This window comes from Parambassis ranga, chromosome 10, assembly GCF_900634625.1.
Source record: "Parambassis ranga chromosome 10, fParRan2.1, whole genome shotgun sequence".
In the NCBI taxonomy this organism is placed as follows: domain Eukaryota; kingdom Metazoa; phylum Chordata; class Actinopteri; family Ambassidae; genus Parambassis; species Parambassis ranga.
Window position 1 is genome coordinate 17,244,067 of NC_041031.1, and position 22,412 is coordinate 17,266,478.

The 22,412-nt window shown below is 42.7% G+C and overlaps 1 protein-coding gene across 4 annotated transcripts in view; it reads right to left on the reverse strand.

Moving 5' to 3' along the window:
• Positions 1-17,397, reverse strand: part of pcdh19 (protocadherin 19) — a 51,373-nt gene extending 33,976 nt beyond the window's left edge. The window contains exons 1-2 of one of the 4 annotated variants that reach the window (XM_028416704.1): positions 14,161-17,397; positions 11,675-11,789 (exon numbers count right to left, since the gene is read on the reverse strand). In XM_028416704.1, coding sequence (XP_028272505.1) covers positions 11,675-11,789; positions 14,161-16,307 — 2,262 coding nt within the window. In that variant the 5' untranslated portion in view covers positions 16,308-17,397. Of the gene's footprint in view, positions 1-11,461; positions 11,808-14,160 lie in introns of all 4 variants that reach the window. The other 3 variants (XM_028416702.1, XM_028416703.1, XM_028416701.1) reach the window with 3 other exon arrangements.
• Between the last annotated feature and the right edge of the window lie 5,015 nt (positions 17,398-22,412).

Consider the following 22,412-nt stretch of genomic DNA (forward strand, 5'->3'; position numbering starts at 1 on the left):
CCAGCTAACACCGTTTAAATGGATCCGTGATTAGATTTGAGGAAAGTGCTACAGGGTGTATCTGTGAACGGGTATCAGCTGAAATCGATTTGCTGCCTTTACGGGGTGATAGCTGCCTGTCACACAGCCGTTGCATCTCTTCATTAGCTTGATTTTAAAGTGTTTGCGCTCACCCTCAATTATAACTATTAATTGTACAGAAAAAAAAAGATGTGAGAGGGAGACACAGTAGGCAAGCAGTGCTCTGATCCACCCAAATGCACAGGTTAATGAGCTGAGTCAAAAATGTTGACACAGAGGTAAACAAGTACTCACACTGAGGTACTTCTATTTCTATGCTCCCCTCAGGAGGCTCGGCTCTCTCTGTAACTCCCAGATTGCTCCTAAGCTGAGAGCTCAGGGTTCACAGCCCAGCTCCACCAGGAATTCACCTGGCTCCCTCACCTCACCACCATCCCACCCCCGATGAGATAAGTAACATCATCACACTCAAAATATAGCATCTCAAACAACACATATGCTTGTATGTGCTAGATTGGTCTTTATTCCCAACTGTAGCACACACGCACATGCACACACACACACACACACACCTACTCCGGCAACTCCCTGCAACACTTCTTCAGAAATAAACAACACAAAAAGGAAGGATAAGCCTTTTCTACAGCTTCCATCTGTCACCTGAACTGTGCTTTAGCTGTTAATGGATTCACTTCAGCTCATTTATTACAATCAAACACATTACATCAAACAAAATCATGACGCTTTTACTCTATGGTGAATTTACTGACCTCTAAAGCCGGATCATGATTTGCATTAATTTTGCTACAGCATAAGTACATTTTGGAAAATACTTGATGCTGATATGGATGTTTCCTGATAATGATTGGACGAGAAGATCACACTGATCTGTGTATGAATGAAGCCTCAGTTATCTCAGCATTAAGACAGGGAAACACAGATAGCTTGGTAAGCTAGATGCAGATAGCTTCACCACCATTTTCTTAACTACCATGTCTGGTGTTTACATCACCATGACTACACAAACACCAGCCACCATGTTTATCTCGCCAAGCATGAACAGACATTGTGTGAACAAATTACAAAGTACAAGTGTGTATTTCTTTGCTAGATGTCCTAGGTACTAGGATTCACAGTGATGTCACAATTCAAAGGTAGTAGCAGCAATAACAGAAGGAGTATGAGAGAATGCTTTTTAATTTTAAAAGAAAAAATTCTGCCACTGTACCATTTTAATTTAAGAGAAAATGTAGAACTCATGTTAAACACATGCAAATGTGAGGCTTTGATCAGCTTATCTTGTCATAGAGTTTCTAATATTCAAGTGGCCTTATGTTCACATAACAAAAGCCGAAGCCACTGTATCAAACAGCTAATAAATGTACATGTAAAAGAGAATAAAGCGCTGTTGGATGTGGAATTTCCTGAAGAAATTCACTGGGGGTGGGAGCAGAGACATAATGCTAAGATCCATATGTCTTTGTGACTGCAGGGGTTTAAAAACCGTAAATTGTGATTATCATTGATCTCAGTTGTCAGATGCCAAATCTCTATGACTCACGTCTACACTGGCCACATTGGGTGACGACAAACAGTCCTCCCCCACATCTGAAGTCCCAAACAAGTGTTGAGGGAAGCAGTGATAAGCAGGTCCTTATCCTTTTAAAGACACTCCCATAATCCAACAGTGGTGGGAGGGAGGGGGGGGGAGGCTTCAGCTTTAAGGGACTTAGTCTGGATTATAGCTAGTCCTCCAAATTAAACCAAAAGTCAGCTTTCTGCAGTTGCTCATGCAAGCTGGCAACTGGCTCGTTACCAGCTCTACAAACAAGGCAAAGGATGAAGGTCTATAATTAGAACATTTTGTTACTCTGCCACCAGAGGAACTATTGAGTATAGACAGCAGCGAAACTCGACACATCCCCACCCATGTAGATTCAAATGCCATTTTCTCTCCTTTTCACTTTCCAGTTGACCTCCTATGACTACCTGACTCTCACTGCCAACCAGCTTAGCCACAGACAAGCTCCTCAGCCGGCGCAAGGCTGCTCTGTCCCCATTGATGCTGCTTCCCACCGCAAAACAAGGCCAAATCTGGGGCTTAGAGGCTAAAATAATCATTACTGGGTAGCGAACAAATGAAAAGTCAGAACACTACTCCCATGTCTGTCCCCTCACCCCACTCTCCCAGGCCTTGTGGTATTTTGTCTGCTGTCAAATAAAAAAGGGGGCAGTCACACATTAACATACAGACAAATAAATTAAAGAAATGTGCAATTTATATCTATCACTTCTCTTCTTGGTGCCAGTCTCTAGTATAGTACGTATATTTACTCATATTTCTTATTTGAAGGAATAGTTTTGATGTTTTGATGCTCCTACATAAACATATTACTAAAACAACTTTTTTTATTGAGTTTCTGTAGAGGAGTTTCAGATGGGTGTGTAGGTGATGTTCCATTTCCAGTCTTAATATTATGCTAAGCTAAGCTACAGCTCATTAATCACGACATTATTATTTATTGTTTGTTTCCACTAAAAAGCCGTGCAGTGGAAACTCCTCAAAGTGCTGAACGCTTCCGCCTGCTTGCAGTATTGATGTTCCTTTGTGTGCCTGCATGTATGTCTCCACATTACAGTCTTCCTTGATGTAACAATCCCTCAACTAGATAAGAGCACTCGAATTTAGCTCCATAGTGACCTTCCTGCCGTGCTCCCCAAAGGAGAAGTCAATCCCTGTTATTATAGTGCAGAGATTATAAGCAATCTTCTCTTTAACAAGTATAGACATGCTGCCGTCTGGACTCACTGGCTCCCCATAAGACTGAACTGGGAAAAGCTAATCTTGAACTAAGGAGGCTACTGGAGAGCGCGCTGCACATGGAGCGGGCCAAGTGCTTTTCATTCATTAGCTCGGCTGCCTGTGCTTTGGTATGTCAAATTGCGGATGTGAGCAGAAAGTCAAAACTCAAGCCCCACTGCGCTCCACAGCCACATGACTGAAACCCCGAATATTGTTTTCTGATATCATAAGAGAGGACAAATGTATGGGTGAAGTCGTTATCAATTCCCTCGCAGGGCCATAATAACTATTATCATTAGTAGTGTTTTCGTCTTCCGCACTCAGTCCGGAGTAGATATCCAATCTATTCCCCAGCACATATTCTTGTCTTTCCAACTTGACCTGGTATCACTCAAGCAAAGAAATGGTTTCCCGCCTCCCTGGGAACTAGATATGGGTGTAAATAATACGCCTGGGCACAGGAAAACAAACCTGAGTGAATCAGGCACACCTGAATTGCTTTCAGGAAAACTAGATAATCAAAATGCAAAACAGCCTTTGATAGAAAAATGAGCTGAGTTCTAACAACAAATCCCCTACAACTAACATCAGCAGATTCTCCTCCTGAACTTTTATTTGTATTCAGTGTTTGGGGTTTTTAATGTAATCACGCTGCATTCGGAGCTCCGTCAATGAGCTATTCTGATTTATGTCAGGCTGAATCAGGCTAACCGCTTAAAGGTTTTTAGACATCATGAATGAAAAAAGGAGCCACACATTCAACACATTAGGGGTCCCACCATCTCCTCAGACAGGGGCACAATGGATAAGGGAGCAGAGATAAAGGAGGGGGGCTAACAGGGGTGAAAGAATGGCTGACGCTGATCGAGCAGAGAAGAATGGGAGAATGGAGGGGAAGAAAAAGAGGCCCAAAGACACTGGCCACACAGGGCAGGGGGAATACGAAGGGCTCTGAGAGGCCTATACTCGGTCATAGCCCATTAAGCTGGCTGGGTGAAAATGCTACAGCTCATTACATGCTCTGCCTCTGTTCTGTGGATGAACAATGCACAATTACGCTACCCTGCTGCTCCTCTAGCCATACTGCTGCATGCCTCTGAGGTGGCTGATATTACTGCTATAGTGGCTCGCCTGCCAACAGCTTCTCTGTTCATCAAACATCCCATACATGCACTCCCCCAATGCAAATCCAGGTTTCTGTCTGGAAACAAAAGCACTCTATGAATCTGCAGAAAAGAAAGAAGGGGGAGAAACAGGAAAGGCCGCTCGACCACTACAGAGTGAACAAAACCAAAGTATAAAGCAGCATTTCTCTGAGCAACATAATGATGTTTGCTCTTGCTCTTTAAAAAAGGTAGACATGTGACAAGTCTTTTGGTTCCATGCTACAATCACAGGTGCAGTCCTTACATATAGATGAAAAAAAGGAACCCAACCAAACAGTAAGTAAGTGCACTGTGACAATAGCTGCAATGCAGTGAAACAACTCTTCCCAGCAGCAAATTGGTTCACTTCAAGTCTTCCTCCGTTCCATTCTACAATTATGCATGCAGAAGTTGACATTTAATCTGATGGGGGAAATGCTAACTAACATCCTCCTGCTCCCTCTTTGTTTTAGGCAAAAAACAGGACACTTGGAAAGGTCATTCTTCCCTGGTGTCAGGGCTGGCTGCTTGGAAAAGTTTCCGTTCACAGCGAGTATTGTTATGCGTCCCTCCCCCATTTCCCTGTCATTCAAGAAGTATAGCATCAGCACTCAGGAGAAAGCCCTGGGAACCCTACTAACAAAATCTGGCAACCTGCAGTTCAGCGAAGGCAAAAAAAAAGAGAGAGAGAGAGAGAGAGAGAGAGAGAGAGAGAAAAGAATACAAGCTTGATATCCATGAATTTTAATTAATACCTTTTCTCTTTGCATATTTAGATGAAATTAGTTTTTGGCACACATAATGATCATTACAGGAAAACTGTAATTACTTTTTTCGCACTTCGTTTACTTTCTGAAAAACATTCTGGTTTTGTTATTCCATGACAGATCAGAAAAGAAAGAAACTATTCTCCCCAAATAAAGCTGGCAATTCTTTTCTCTTGAGTAGGGACAAATGTTTTCTGACAAATGTTTCGGTTTTAATATTCATCTTAAGCCACAGGGATGGAGGTGGGGCACATTCCTGTTGACAGACACTGAAATGTGAGCTTTCACTGCACATATTCTTCACTCCTGGTCACAACATTTGTATTTTTTTTTATGTGTTAGCTGACCTTTTCTATTCTATATTAATGGAAATACAGGCATTTCCACCACAGGCAGCAAAACGTGCTTTAATCAGAGACGTTTTTTTTTAATTCTCCTGCAGAATTCTGTTGTCAAAAGTTTCCCCCCTCAGACTTTTGTTGCAGTTTTGTTTTCCACCTTCACACCCATGAACTGTCTCTGAGTGTGTGTAAACACCGAAAGGAACGCCATGTCCATGTTGCAGTTCCACTGTACTGTATGTTCCTGAGTGTTAAAGAATTTCCATTAAAGGAAACAAAAAGCGTCATATTTGTGTCAGAGAGTTTAATTTGAGAAATAATAATAATAAAAAAAACAACAACGCTGCAGGAAACTCATTTAAATGGGTAATTACGCCGGCGCAGCATTGCTTGCAGGGCTTAACAAGGTGCGTAATGATGTCCCCTTCCCCAGTGATAATCATCATCAGGATGTCCATTTCCTTCACTTCATTTAGCCCTTTCTCATTTGAGGGTGGACCCATCAACCTATAAGCCCAATGCTATTAGCCACCTTTGTTTTTGTGTTTAGATACGTGTCCAGTAAAAACCCCATTGCTTCAGCTCTCATCTTAAAACAAGTTGCAAAAGGTTGATCGTTTTTTTACCTGATGTGTTTAGTGTGTGTCCTTGTGTGTGTGTGTGTGTGGTTGTGTGTGTGTGTGTGTGTGTGTGTGTGTGTCGGATGACATTTACTAGCCTCTGTTCCAGTCACTGTTGGCAGATATTCTCATATTTTCCCCACTTTTCTAGTTTTATTTGTCTGAGTTGCTGCTCGAATATAACTTTAATCTTAACCACCACACATACAAACCCCATGAAACAATCATAATATTTGAAATTTCCACCCAAGTAACAGAAAAATGACATGATTGCCTTCTGTAGAGGTTAATGTGATTTGTGCTACAAAATCACTTCCTGATCTTAACACCGCATTTCACAGAGAAAAATAACATGTTTCAGGCAGCAGCAATACAGGTTGAGGAAAAATCATTGACTTTCTATAAATAGCTCTCTCTCTCACTCTGTCTCTCCTCAATTTTTCCTGCAGTATAGCTCCCCTCTGTATAATCTGCACAAGTCACATGTGGTTAAGGGACACGTACGGTGACATGTGTACATCAGGCGCCATCACTCATGTGTTTTGACTCTTAAGCTCTTTTGGCTGGATGCTCTGATCCTAACAAAAGGGTGGCCACCCGGCAGGCCTGGGTGCTTCTGACTGGCTGCCTGGGGTTGTTATGTCATTTCACCGTGCCTCTGCAACATCAGGAATGACATGCAGTGATGGGGTGTTGCGGGTTAGGGTCAAGGCTATAAAAACCCAACCGAGTGTAAAACTAGCACTGGTTGTTCGTGAAGTGAAAACCATCTTGTTGAGTAATGTCGCTCAATCACCCAAAGCTCCAGCAGTTTTGTGTGTTAAACATGTTGGGAGGAGCCAGCCGAGGAGCGTTACAAGAGGGCACCAAGTGCATCACTGTCACACTCCTAATTTATTTTTGACAGACACGACTTTATTTCACCTTATAAACGCTGACACTTGAAAGACAGAGACTCTGCCTTACAAATAACCTCTCTAAATAATTAACAGGTTTATCTGCCACTCAATCAGAGCACCTCTGAGGCTTTTATTCGGAGATGAAAGGAATCTTTTTCAAATGGAGGAAACTTCAAAAGGTGCAACATACACCTCCCAGTCTCCACATAAATAAAAAAAAAAAACAATAACTTTTAAGATCAATCAGTCGTGTATCTTCTTCTTTATTGTACAATATCTGTATGTCTGTCATTGTTTTCTTCCCATTAGTTTAGTCTCTGACAAACTGAGTTGACGAGGTTCAGCCTCATCTGAGAATCTGCCTGCTTTTTTTCTACTTAAATGCTTTTCTCCAAGATTTTTCTGCAACACAGTTACACAATATATGTTAGTATCACAATCTTAAATTTCTCATTTCAAACTAAGACTATGACTCAGGATGTTTTCAGCTTATGTAATGATAATGTCAGACTCATTCATTCCATTTTGAGAGGCACAGAAATTAAACGCTAAAAAACTCATATCAGGCCAAACAACTACATTCTGAAGGACCTTCTAACCGCCTCCTGTTGCACTAATGTGTGCATTCAGCCGCAACACGAGAGCTGAGACCAGACATGAGAGGGTTTTTACTTCCAATTTCTGCCTCTCTGCTTTCCATGTTGTTCTCTTCCAGTTACACTTTCAACAAATCGTGATGTGCTCTGCTTTCTGTCAATCACAGTTTTCTCCAGACAACAAACAAACAATGCTAAACGATTTTGCCAGCTACAGTCTGCACAGATAAACGGAAAATAAAGCTTGAATGCAAACTCTAAATCTGAACCATCTTTATCACTTAAAATGACCTTCAGTCTATATATATATATATATATACATATATATACATATATATATTTAGGGGAAACAACAAACCTGCTGCTGAGATGATGGAAAAATATTAATTGTTGCATTAACGGTCAAAGACAGCAGAACTGCTTCCTCACAACAACATAAAAGCGAGCTTTAAATGCAGAATCACATCAGTGTTTGATCATCGTAAATGTGTGATTGTGCCTCTCATATCTCCTTCTCTGAGATTTCTGATGTACATGATAATGCCACAGCCCATATTCTACTCCATAAGAAATATTGTGTGTGCATTCACGAGTGTGTGTGTGAGTGTGTGAGGGGGAAGATTGGCACTTTCAACAGATGTGTAGTACGCACTGACAGCATGACATCTACTTTGCATGCTCAATACGACACGTTTGAATGCTCCCATGCATATTGTCCTGATGTGAAGTGATAGCGAGGGATGTGCAGCCTCGCTGGTACCACTCCCTGTTGTGTCTCCCACATCAGTATCAAAACATCTTCCTTACTAACGGGGGAGATGGTAAAAAAAAAAACAAAAAAAAAACAGAAGGGTGGTGCTGTGTGCTCCCTTGCCGGTTCTTTTGTTTCAATATTAATATTCTTATTTAGCATTTTTTTTATTAACTGTGAGAGATGGATAAAGAAACACACGACCAATATCAATTTTTTGGGGGCTGTAATTGGACCCGAGACTGTGGTAGTATTGCTAAGACTTAAGTATCAGGAGTGTGGAAAGCATCCGGTGGATGATTTTTTTCGATTAGTTAAACTGAAACACATTCTTGACTGAATGTCAAACATTTTACACCACATAGTGCAATGTCCGACCACCTTTCAAAACCAATTCATTACGCTTTTCTGATTGATTTTTCCCTGTGTAAAAGAAAAATCATCACTCTCATACCTGAATAAGGCTAATCGATAAAGTGATGTAACTCATTTTGCTACTATGCTCATTATCAGGAATCACAGGTGTGAGAAGCCTTTGTGCACATTACAAATTCAAAAACACATTCTAGCCAAAGGCCATTCCTTTACTGTATAATTGTCTCCCCCACCAAGTGATTCACTATAATTAAGCCATGGAAGACAGCTCTATTCTCCTGCGAGCGTTCATATTAGTGCCTACCACAGGCAGGTCTAACAAACATCTCACAGCTGATGCTTCTCAAAACAACGGACAGTGATGTTCAGGGAGGTATATACCAGGTACACATACTCACAGGGGAGAACACAATATACACAATGCAATTGCGGGTATGAGGCCTTTGGGGAGACCTGTCACTGTTATCTTGGCCGAGTCTGCTGTTTGTGTGTGTGTGTGTGCCAGGGTTGCTTTGTCTGAAGCAGGAAAAGCTCGACTCCAGCTGCTCTGACATAAGCAGGATGCTCACTGCCCTACATTTACGAAACAATGCAGGAGAAATTTGTATCGATCAAAAACACAAATTACAAATAGACACCAGCTCATATCCTTTCACCCCTCCATTAAGCGAAGCAACTCTGAGCATGTTCTGATGGCTATGATCATTTTAAAACTACACGTTTGGAAAAATAAACAAACACGGAACCATCACTGTGCCCTGGTGTAAAAACAAAAAGCTCTTCTGCAGAGGATAAATGAATCACGGATAATTATGAGGTTGCCCTCAGGATGAAAACATTTATTTATTTATTTGTTTATTTCTGCTTTTTCGGGACAAAGCAGCCTCAGTAATCACAACAGTGCAGCCACTCGTGTGTCCTTACCAGTCAATAGGATATGGGTAGAGGACTTGAGGAGTCAAGTGGTTTCAAGCCCAAGCTTGCTCAATATAACAAAGCAATTATCAGTCATTTCACTGCTGTTTGTTTGCACTATAAATGGTATTGTAATTATACCCAAACCATTTTTTTAGTTAAGAGCAGCTTTTGTACATAATTTAGCTTAACTCTAGCTTCTGTCTTCTGCAAATGTCACTATGGGGTGGAAATAAAATGACAGCTGTCGTCGTGGGGCTGGCTGTTGGAGGTTAAGGCGTGCTCCTGCAAATGAACGCCTTTTGCTATTTTCTCAAGAACACACACACACACACACGCTCTCTTTTCTCAGTCCAGAGAAAATGTGCAGAAGCCGGGTCAAAGAGATGTTTGTCAACATCCAGTGCATAAAGAAGAGGGAGGGAAGCTGCATGCTAAACAGCCCCGGGCCTCCATCAAGCCAATCAACTGCCTCTAAGAAAATGAGAAAACGTGGCCCTGGCTCAGACACCTGGCACTAAGACTTGAGATTCACACTCCCTCACTCCTTATCTCTCTATCTGCCCTCGCACAGCTCCATCAAGACAAGCCTTCAGCTCTGCATATGGAATCATCAAAAATCAATCTTTCGATCTATTTGCTTCCCTCTCTGCTTTTGCATTCACTGAAACAAATAAAGGATGTCCTAATCCTGAGGCAACTCTGATTTTATTGCTGCAAACACAGAAGATTTAAACATAGCCACATCTATTTTTTATTTATTTATTTTTTGGCTGCGGAAGGGTGGTGGCAACCTGCATGGCACTACCTACCTCACAGCATACGGGTCGCTGCATGAACCTGCTGCCTCCACTGACCGGATAACACCACATAACAACCCCCTACAACATTTTCTCATTCTTTCCACCTGTGTTACTCACACACTCGCTCAGAACCAGCTCAGACAGGCTCAGTAAATCAGCATGCCTGTAAGTAGGTCTCATTGACCCCTCAGGATCCACTGGTGCCTGGATCTTGCTGGATCATCCAGTCAATATATCAATATCCATCTTGTGTTTCTTGTTTTAAGACCCCCATTCCTGAACCCCACACCCCCACCTTCTCCACCATCTCCTCACTGAATGTCAAATGGAGATTGGACCCATCAATTACATATATGTGTGTGTGTGTGTGTGTGTGTGTGTGTGTGTGTGTGTGTGTGTGTGTGTGTGTATGTGTGTGTGTGTGTGTGTGTGTGTGTGTGGAGCTGGAGCTTATTTGCTAGTGTCTATATGAGTGAGCATGAGACACATTCTTATGTACACACTGGTGCACATTTTTCTGCCCCTCTCTCTCACACATACACACAAACACAAATGTCCCTTTCTCCCTTGGGATCATGAAGAAGTGGGTCATGAAGAGAAAGAGGGAGGTTGCCAAAAGAATCCAATAGGCCAGTTCATACATACAAAAATCTATAAAGTAAAGATCAGCTGGTCGGCATACACCTGTCAGCTTGAATAGCCTTTCTGTGAGACCGTCGCTGCTCTGCTGGAGCCATGCATGGTATGTCAGGGTAATTCAATGGCTGGCTGTGCAGAGCAACCATGCGGTAACACTGCAGCCAAATAGACGCCATACAGATTTAAGCAATGATTATTCTTTCTGCTAACACCTGAAATGATGTGTGCTAGAGCTGATTAGCCCGGGTCAATACATTTGGCAGGTGCACAGTGCAACGACTGTTCTTTTTGCAATAGCTCAGCATGCACAGAAATATATAAATAAATAAAGAAGGGAAAAACAAGTGAGGCCAAATAATCCACTTTGTCAGACTTCCAAATTCTGCTTGGCAAAGTGCTCTCATCACAGGTCAGCTTCAGTCTCAGCACCCAGAAATGGCTTGAAGGATTCCATTCAGGTCCACTGACATATTGCCATTTCAAATAGCTCAGCTTTTCCATCAATAATAGACAAACATTTCACTGACAGGGTGCAATGGAATGAGAAATATTGCCAGACCTTGAGGTATACTGAAAGGGTGTGCATAGTATGTCTACATCACTTTGTGAGGATTTAGTTTGATTGAGGTGATGTGCTAATTAATAAAGGTGACTCCTTTTTCACTGTCACCAAAACATTTAATCATGGAAATCAATTTTAAAATCATTCATCCCTTGATTCTACCTCTAATAGCCAAAGCAGCCCAGGCAAGGATCAAGGACAGAGCACAGTGGATTGTATCTCACCTCTGGCAGCGGCATGCCGTTGATGATGAGGTCTGGCTGCTGGTGACCTTGCCCTGTGAACGGATGCTGATAGCCATGGTTGGGAGCTGCATTTCGTGAGTTCTGGTTCTCCACGTTGAGGAAGGTGCTCTCGGAGCGCCTGCAGCCCAGCGGCAGGCTCTGCTGGTGGTAGTCGAAGTAGTTGAGCGAGGAGGTGAGAGACGAGCAACTCACCACATTCATCTTGTCCGTCTCCTCGACGTCTCGTGGCACCAGGCGGATGTCGTTCTTGTTCAGCTTCTTCTTCTTGCTGGACTTCTTCTGGTTGCCATAAGAGTACTCCGCCACCCTGCGCAAGTAGAAGAAACTGAACAGACTCAATAAAGCAGTGTTCTGTCTTTCCCTCCCCTGTGCACACGATCAAAAAAGCTCGCCCACCATGCCAGCTAGGGCGCTGTTCGGCCATGGGTGCCACACAAGACTCATTGCCCATTTCCATGTAATGTAACAGCATACCTTAGTGACTTCCCTCACCCAGCTTGCAATGTCATCCCTTGTTTGTTTGCATTTGCATGCTCAACAATCGACATGTCACAAACAGGCAGACAATATGCAAACATGCCAAAACCACAGAAGCAAAGCAAAACAACACTCAGCAGCACTACCGGTATATGCAATCATATTCAAAGCACACAACCAACACTATTTCCATTTTTTTTTCTTTCATTATCAAGCGAGCCCACAGCAGTACGGAGTGCAGGAGAACTGCAGATTCAAATTCATTTAGCTGCTCTCAGTGGCTGCTGCAAACTTGAACTGAGTATTTTGACTTTAATAAGAGCAAATGAGCAACACAGCCATGTTTTATCAAAGGATCCTCAGACTGGGGGAAATATCCATTCTTCGTACAGCCTTGCAGTTTTCCGCTGGAGAACAGATGTTAAGTACTCTACAGTGATGACTACAAACCTCACTAGACATATTCCATAATGTGTGATGCTTTTTTTTTAACCATCAGCATTACTTCTAACTCTGGGAGAGGTCATATTTAATAGCAGAGAGCATATGGTTGATATCCTGCATTAAACCCAGAGCAAAACTATAGCAGCCCATGAAATTGCAATATCTGGAATGTGTCTGCCTCCTGTCTTGCCTGAAAAGGCTGCACTGGCCTCTGTTCTTCACTAAATTGCTGCACTAATCTCCTGTCGTTTCTTCTGACTAAGAAGAACCACCATTGTAGTTTGTCTTTTTCATTTTTCTTTTAGATTGCATCTTGAAAACAGCTCCCGCCCCCCCCCCCTATTCTGCTCTGCCTTGATTCAGAGCAAAGCAAATGGGCAGCTGCAAGGGTAGAAAATACTCCCTTCTCTTTTTTCATTTATCATTTTAACATGTTGTCTCTCTGCTCTGTGCCCAAATTGAAATCTGGGAGGGGAAATCTTCAGAGTCAGACAGACTGACAGAGGACAAGCAATAAATTGGAGATAACTGCTCCTCATATTCGAGGTGGCGACTGAGAGGCAGAGCACATCAGTGCTGATTAAAGCACCCAGCAGGGAGAGTGGCTCACACAAGGAGAGTAAAGTACTGGGAGCAGTTTTGAATTTTGAATATGTTGTTGTCTTATCAGTGTTTCCTCTCTGAACAAACTGTATAACTGGCATTAAAAACATGGCAAACTATTTTTAAGTAAATCTATATCTGCACAGTACCTGCCCTGCATTTCCAATCAGGCTTTAAGGAAAAGGCATTTTAATGCAGATAGACCAAATTAGGATTACTCTTAATAATAATATTTTAAAAAATGAAAGAAAAATATGAAATAACATGTTTTTTTTCTACTAAACATAGCATAAGAATAAAAACCATCATTACTAATCAATACTGAGGGAGTTTTTGAACTTTTTTTGTGACCACTACTGCTTGAAAAATGAACTTTAAATCAACAAAATTATGTTTCCAGCAAAATATGATTATAGCTTCAGGTTAAATTCTCAAAACCAATCTATATGTAAATTTATGGTGGCAATGTGACACAGTGAAATCAAAGCCAGGCCTGATGTTCAGATTGATGAAGAAAACAGAATATTCAGTATGCAAGGTCCAGAAATAATAACCTGCTCCTTTTTCACTAAGTATTCTCACTGGCTCTGATGTGACCTACATATTTTTTTTATAATAATGTAAACACCAGCGTCTTTAATTGCTGCAGCCCCTTTGGATACACAGTGTTGGAAGACAGGGGAGGGGGGGGCTGAATAATCCTGGAGGACTGTCCACAATCACGCTAGATTAAAGCTGATAACAGCCAATCAGGCGCGGTGGACGTTAAATAATAAATGTCTGGGACTGCTATTGAGCCAGTGGGACGTTAATTGTCCGGCAACACACCCGCAAATTGAACATGACAGTTGAACCGTCGTATTTATGAGTCAATTGGTTACAATGGAAGGATTAAATCCATCAATCACATTTCCCTAACAGGGAACAGTGGGCCTCAGCAGAATGCGTCTGATTTAAAGCAGTCGGGTTTATTTCAGCTGGAAGAAAATCTGCAGTCCTCACATTAGGGCCTCTACATGCTGCTATGAAAAGCAATGCACTGACAACTGGCAGGTTTTCAGGCACGATCGTGGACACACGCACTCTCTCTCTCTCTCTCTCTCATACACTCACACATGCACACATACAAACACACACATGATTTTAGTCAGTACCTGCAGTTGTAAGTCCGGATCTCCTTGTTATCCCTCTTGCACTTGACCGCCACAAAAATCATGGTGATAAACAGGATAGCTGCGATAGAGCCCAGTGCTATGATGAAGATGAGAGACAGGTTGATATGTCCAATAGGCTCCTGTGCGTTCAGGTCTGGTGAGAGGTACACCACAATGTAGGCCGAGGCAGACAGGGAGGGTTTGCCGTGGTCCCTCGCCACTACTGTGATCTCGTAATTAGATTTGGCGTTTTCTCCAAACATCCTGGTGGAGCGCACCTCTCCGTTCACCTGGTCGATTTCAAAGAAAGCCCTGTCCCCCTCTGAGATGGTGTAGGTCAGCCGCCCATTCTCCCCCTCGTCGTAGTCGTCAGCTTTCACCTGGGTAACCATGTAACCCACCCCAGCGTTTCTGGGGATGGAAACCTCTGCTGTGCCATTGACCAGAGGGGGGTTTGTCATAACAGGTGTGTTGTCGTTGACATCCAGCACAACAATGCGCACAGTGGCGTTGCTTGACAAGGAGGGATTTCCATTGTCTCTGGCCAAAACTTTAAAATCAAAAGTCCTAGTGTACTCATGGTCGAATGATCTCATGGAGTAAATGCGGCCTGAGGGGTTTATGCTGACATATGTGTTTACATCCATGTGTTTAATCTCACCGGGGACTATGGAGTAAGAAACTGTGCCATTCATCCCCAGGTCTGGGTCTTCTGCTGACACTGCTAGCAGACATGAACCTGGGAGGTTATTTTCCATCACCATCTCTTGGTAGTGTGGCTTCAGAAAGTGGGGAGGGTTGTCATTTTCATCTGTGACTTTCACCACTAAAGACTTTGTGGCGCGTAAAGGAGGGATGCCACTGTCCTCCGCTTGTATAGTCAGATTATATGTGTCCTTTTGCTCTCTGTCCAGCCTGCCGTCAACAAGTATAGTGGAGAAGCTCTCATATTCTTGCAGTCTGAACGGAACGTTGCCCTGCAGCCTGCACTGCACTTTGCCGTTTGCCCCAGAATCCTTATCTGACACCCTCACCAGCGCGATGACATATCCACGCTGCGCGTTTTCACTCACTTCCACCATCTCCGTGTTCAGTGAGAGTAAACTGATGACAGGTGGGTTATCGTTCGTATCCATCACATTCACTGTGACTTTGCAGTGAGCTGGAATAGAGTTGGGACCTAAATCTTTAGCCTGGACGTCGATCTCATATATTTGTGTTGTTTCATAATCCAAAACACCGTTGACAGTGATGATTCCGGTTCTGGGGTCAATTTTGAAAGCATCCCTGGTCTTCTCGGTGACGTAACTATTGAAGGAGTACACAACCTCTCCATTAGTGCCTTCGTCTGGATCAGTTGCATTCAGGTCTATGACTAAGGTATTGATAGGGGAATTCTCCATCACATTAACTGTATACACCGGCTCATCAAAAACAGGGTTGTTGTCATTAGAATCAATCACCTTTATATTTAACTGGACCGCGCCTATCTTTGGAGGGTCTCCTCCATCTTCTGCGCTGATTTCATATGTATAGTGGGACTGGGTCTCTCTGTCTAACGATTTCTGCACCACAAGCTCAGCAATTTTGGACCCATCCCCTCTGGTCTTTATTTCTAGTCCGAAAAGCTCATTTGGAGTGATGGAATATGATTGCACTCCAAAGATCCCCGAGTCCGGATCGCTTGCCCCCTCTAGGGGAAACCTGGTACCAGGGGAGGCATTCTCTGAAATTTCAATGTCAATGTGGCTCGTTGGGAATCGTGGTGCGTTATCGTTCAAATCCTCAATTTCAACTTTGATGACACAGATCTCCATGGAGTTTGACATCACTTCTAGGGAAATAATGCACTTTGGGTTTTGTCGACAAACTACATCCCGATCAATTTTCATTTGGGTCGTAAGGATTCCGGCTGGACTGAGTTCCACCCACCGTGGTTCAGAATTGGATATAACCCTTAAGTACGGGGGCTGCGGTGCAATCTGAAATCCTTGCTTTAGTGCGTCCTTTGTCACGTTTCCAATCACTGACCCGGGCTTCATCTCCTCGTTTATTCCATACTTTAGGTTGATTACAGCCTCAGTCCCGACCCAAAATAATAGGAACACAGCAGTTAATTGTAGTAATTCCATCTCCTTGGTTTGCATTGTACCTGTTGAGTTTTTTTTCTCTATCCCTAATAAAGACGGTGAGAATTACGCACGTCAAAGAAAACTGGAAAAAATATGCAAACGAATCATCTCATTAAAATGTTCACAAAAAGTGTCTGCGTGAAGAATATCTGTTTTTGTGCGCCAATTATATCATAGTGTGAAAGATAGAATTCTAACAAGTGCCTTAACCTATTTTACTCTTCTCAGGCAGAGCACATCCTCCGGTCTGCTGCAGCGGACGAAACACTGAGGACGACAGATCAGTGAAAACATGCTGAATCTTCTCACAATCGCGATTTAGTCGTATAAATCCGGCCAGTTCTCATCAAGCGGCAAACTGGTCTCGACTCACATAATAAACTGTCCATTTTCAAGTGAGCTGAATGAGGGGGGGACAGCAAAGACAGAAAACAAGAATTCCTGTGTGCAAGTCCACAAAAACAATTATCTTCCGTGCAGATGAAGTGATGGAGCTCAAAAGTCCGTGTTAAATGATCCGCCTTGATGCCAGTCAATATTTAAGGCGCAGGTTGGATAAACATCTTGTTCTGTGTGATATCTTACAAGCAAAAATGTCCTCTTCAAACTGCAGCTTTAGACTTTCAAACTGCACATCTGATGGAAAAAAAGAAGCTAAAAAGGATCTGCAGTCACAAAATTATTCAACAGCCTAAGTCCGGATATCTTTGCTTAAAGAACACGGGTGCAATTGCAGGAATGTCTCAGCACATCACTCAAGTCCTGATTACCTTTTTTTTATTTCCAGCAGATTTATTCTTTCATCCGGTCCGAAAGTCTTCAAGCTTTTTACTCACTAATTAATTTCCTCGTATCTCACATATCCCGACCATTAGTCAGTGCAACACACACAAAAAAATCCGCTGAAAATATAGCCAAAAGCCAGTGGGAGGAAACGATGCCAGAGCCTACTGTATGTTCAAAACGCATTTCATGTTGAGCTGCAGCAAACTGAAGCACTGTAGCCTATATCCAGCCTGGCTGAGGCAGAGGGAAAAAAGAAAAAGAAATCACCACTCGTTGCCAGTAGGCTGTCTAGTTGACTCCAACAAGCGCTCCTCTCGCTTCACTGGTGCACACTGGCGGACGCGCAGCTCCGAGCCGAGCGCTCAGTCTCAGGACCCGCAATCCCCTCAGCCAATCAGGGGTTACACAGGAGGGCTGGAGCTGCTGGTGGGTGGGGCAAAGTACAGCAATGAAACACGGCCAACTACCTGTTCTCCTGCAGATGGACGACTCAACGGGCAATTACAACGTACAGGTTGAGACATGAAGCTGAGTATTAGATGATCGTTAGAGCTGCGGTTCCAAAAGGGGGTCTGGGGGGGGGGGGGGGGGGGGCCCATGGGGGTCTTTGAGGACGCTCCCATGGGCGTCACAGAAGAAGAAGAAGAAAAAAAAGAGTAACAGACTAATCTTCCCCAGCAGAGGCAGAGCAGAGATACTGAGGATAACTTTCCACAGATCTGTCCTTGTTTTCTCTTCTGCTGCGCTCTATCCAACAAGTCATATTTTACAGCACAGATCCTCACCGTGGGGATGCTCACAGTTATCCGTGGATCTGTTCCGAGGCGCACTGACACGTCAAGGTTTGGTAACCCTTGTGAAAGACAGAGCAGATAGCATCAGTGCAGATCCTGGATAGTATTTCCTGCTACCTTTAATGTTGCACGCTTTCAAATCAAGTGCTGATCTATACAGCGAGCCGCTGCAACCGTACGCATCATGTTTCATCACCTGAACGCGCCTCTCCTGTCTTTGCGTTTAATGTGCACTATGTGTGAACTTCAGCAACAGCAGGCACCACGGTGAGGCAATTCCCAATAATGAACAAACATTAGGGGCCTATAGATGATGGGTTCCCATGCAGCTGCATGCTGGGAGGAAATCTTACCACAGGCCAAATCAATACCAAAAAGCTGTTTCATAGATGTCATAAAAATAAAAAACAAAAAGCTTTTTTTTCCAGAATAAGCATCGCATTCGGCCTCCAACTGCTGTCCACACAACATCATCTTTCAGGCTTCATGTTTATATACTGATGTCTACATCACTTAAAGGCAGATTGTGTTAAATTATAGAGAAAAATATGTATGATCCTATGAAAAATATTAATTGGCTTCACTGTATGTTAATAAGTTTAATGAGGTGGGCGCACTGTGACCTCCAGCCTGCCGCTAATTATCACAATAAAAGGAACAACACATCAATTATTAGCTATTATTCAAGCGCCCCTTCTCTCTTATCTGCGTGTAATTCAGGCCGACATTATATGGCTCCTTATCGTGTCAACAGTTCAGCGCGCACAAGTCGAAAAGGGTTGAGAATAAAGTTCCTCTGCACATATTGCAGACTGTCATCATCACCCTCCCTGAAATCTCACTCTTCTCATTCAGATAGAGGCGACACTCGCTTGCAGCCGGTCCCCATTTCTCTCTCTCTCTCTCACACACACACACACACACACCCTCCTCCCATGCAGCCAGTCTGCCTGCCTGCATGCCCAGCTCTCACCGGCGCGCTCAGCCGCCAGCACATCCTGTGGAGGGGCAGAGCGATTTCAAAGTCACAAGGGTGACACCTAGCGTCCGCTCGATTCTGTTATTCCAGCTTGTCTTTTTCACCCCCAGACTGTTTTCACCCCCACAGTGGAAAAAAAACAAACAATGGCATGCCACAAGAATAACAATGACACCCACCAGCAAAATCAATTTCCTCCCTGTATTGGAATATAAGTCTGCAGTTTGACCACAATTAATATTCTGTCCAAGAGGTGCATATCCAATCATTGCTAATCAATTAAGAGTGATTGAACTCTATATAGGAAGGAGAATAAGGTCATTGTTGTGCAATAGTGAGATGTAATTTACCTCATTTGTTTATATTTTTATACTATTGTGAAGGATTTTGCCCTGCACGCAGCAGCCTCACCGGGCCTTGCATCTTTCTGATTTAAACTGTTCAGAATATGTGGCTGCATAGAAAAAGCAACAGGAAATATTACACTCACACTCTTAGACTTATCTCCTAATTGATGAAGATGAAACAACAGCATCTCCTCCATGCCGTGCACTGTCTCTGTGAAAATGTTTCCTCCTCTCTTGCATAATGCAATCACATCTTGACAAACAAGTAAGCAAGTATCAACAAAGCAACTTGTTTGCTCTGCCATAACACTTTCTCGAGACACGTTGGAGACTGCCAGAAGAATCTTTAGGCTCATAAATTCTTAATGTTGGCGACTTAAACTACCGTAGGCGGTGGCAGGGGACTTTTCTTTTTCCTCGGGGCTTTCTAGTACAGCACAACACATAGTGCATAGTATGGTTTGTATTATGTTACAGAAGCTTGCATGGCCTGCCTGATAGGAAGATTTGTTCTGATAAATTGGTATAATGGACCTCTTATTTGTATTGTTCATGCATGTATGTGATTTATTTTTATCTTTTACTTTTCCGTTTCTTGTCAAAAAGGCGGATACCGACGCTAGTCTGCAATCACTCTTGGCTAAAACATCCTTTATAATAATTTGGTCCAATTAGCAGAGCTATACTGTCCATGAGTATAGCTAAATGTTGCCGATGTTGTTTTTCACCCCTGCAGTTGAGTGCAGAGTGAATAAAAGCAGCAACACAGCCCCAAGCAACATGGTTGATCATAAACTATAAGCAGTAATTTAGCCACAATGTATTTCTTTTTCCTCACAGAAAGCATACTTCATTTATGAGCTACAATCTACCTCAATATACTTCCTGCTGCTGACGTTCCTTTGTGTCTTTTATTGATTTCTCCACTATGTTAAAATCCCTTAAATTTTTTTGCCGTGGGAGCTGTGGCATTGACTGTTTAGCATTGGTGTTTGTTTCACCGTGAGCGGAGAGAAAAGAAAATAAAAAGCAGGAAAAGTCACTGGGAGAAAGTAATGTGTTTACTTGTTGACTGATTCATTAAACTGTCAGTCAGTCTGCACAGCTCAGGAGCGAATGGTTCGCCATGTCTTTACTTCTGCTGTACTGTATATTCACCAGTAGAGCTACCTTTATAGAAGACCTTAATGTATGCTGCAAAATACACATTTAAGATTTAAGAGTGAGGTTTGAAAGTGATAATTAGTGTTTATCACAGTTGTCATTAAATCTCTCACTTATAACAATGCTGTCAAAATAACCCAGAAATCTGTGACCTTAGTTAAGCTTTGATGAGATGGTGTCACAATTTTTTATTCTAATTTAAGCAGCCTACATTTGTTGTTGAAGAAACTGGCAGAAAATGTATGAAATTACCCAAAAGTCCAAAACCCCTATGAAGTGCAGTAAGACTGTGTGTTTATGCAGCCCTGTAAATCCTATTTCTTCATTTAAAGTGATATTTTCTGACACATCTATGTGATTTACAGCCGTGCAGGATGAGACAGAAAGCAGCAGAGCTCTTTAAATCTATGGGAATTTCACAACCTCACATCAGTTTTGAGCATTGGAAGCATTTGTGGTGGGAAGCTTGAAAGTACACACAGAATGACTGATTTTACTTCATAGTTCTTCTTCCTCTGCTGCCAAGGAGTGGCACACGTCTGTAGTCTGTCCCTGCTGCTTGCTTGGAAAGGAATATCTAAGCCCCTCTGACAGATGCTGGCATTATCACCTCTGTGTCCTGCCTGGCGCTGGATCTTGGCCCGTGCGGAGACATGGACTTACAGGAGCTAGCAAAAAAAAGACAGGCAGAGACAGAGGCGCATTGATTCTGAATGGGCAAGATGGCCATGCTTATTTTGGCAGGAGCTGAAGATGATGTTATTATTATGGTCCTCACCCATACAGCTTCTCAAAAAATTGATTCCTCCTGAGCACCCCTTGCCAGAGGCATAAAAAGGAAGGGGAACTGACAGGCTTAATCTATGGGCATCTCGTCAATGACGATACGCCCTCCACTCTATTCCACACCACGCCTGTCCATGATACATCAATTAGTATCAACTCTCGCCATCCATCTGTGGATTCACAGTGTCCCCTGGGCTCACCAAACAACATGGCTTCAAGTACAATTCAACAGAAAATTGGGCTCTTCTGCTCCTCAGCAACTATTTTTTTTGATGTGCTTGTGGCTGTTGTGCAACTTTTAATTTAATCCTGTTTTTTTTTTAATCCTAATTTCCCCAAAGCACTGGACTGGGACTCCATCATGGCGGGGTTGAAGAAGAAAGAGTACAGTGGTTACAGCTCAGCTCTGTATGGTTCATTCTGGTAATACCACTCAACAGCATTTCTTTCCCTCCCCGTCATTTAGATGTGAATCAGTGAGTGGAAATAAAATGTTTGTGCCTATTTTAGGAGCTGTGCTTCCCTCTGTTATTTGCAGCAGTCTTAGCTTAGAACAAAACTTTTTTCCCCTCATGGTTTCTGATGACAAACCTGTTGGGCAGAAATGTTTGGTAGTTCCTGAAAAGCTGTTGATCACATGTGTGCCAGGATTTTCTGAATAGGCTCCTTCAGGTTTATTAAAATAACACTCCGTTGTTGTGCTTCACCCAACACAAGCAGAGGACGGGTGGGCGCAGATGGTCTCCTGTTAAAGAGTGGACGTGGCCGTTGTTACATACAGATGCAAATGAATGGGAAGAATTGTCAAACGTGGCTGTTTGAAGCTGCGTGGTTGGTGGGGCTCCTGATCATCAAAAGCTGCCATTGATTTAATATGCAGTTTGTTGATGTTTGAACAATTAATAATTTGTAACCCAATGACCCATTTGCTTTTGAAATGAAATATGTTTAAGAGAAGCTTGTTCTATTTGTGCATAATTGCTTTAGCTATTTATGCTGTTGGGTGGCAATTAACAGACTTTGTGTACAGCCCTCTCATGTTTCGAGCCAAATGTGTTCGCACTGTTTCTGTTCGAATGTCTGTACGATAAACAGCAGTTTAAACTCCTAAAGTGGAATTACAGTTTTAGAACATTAGCAATTTGCTACATTGCATGTTGTCCTTAAATGCTCATTTTTCAAATTACTGCAAGAAACAAAATTAGATTTGCTAACCGAAAGCAGGAGAAATATTGACACGTTTGTTGCCATGGCAATTTGTTTC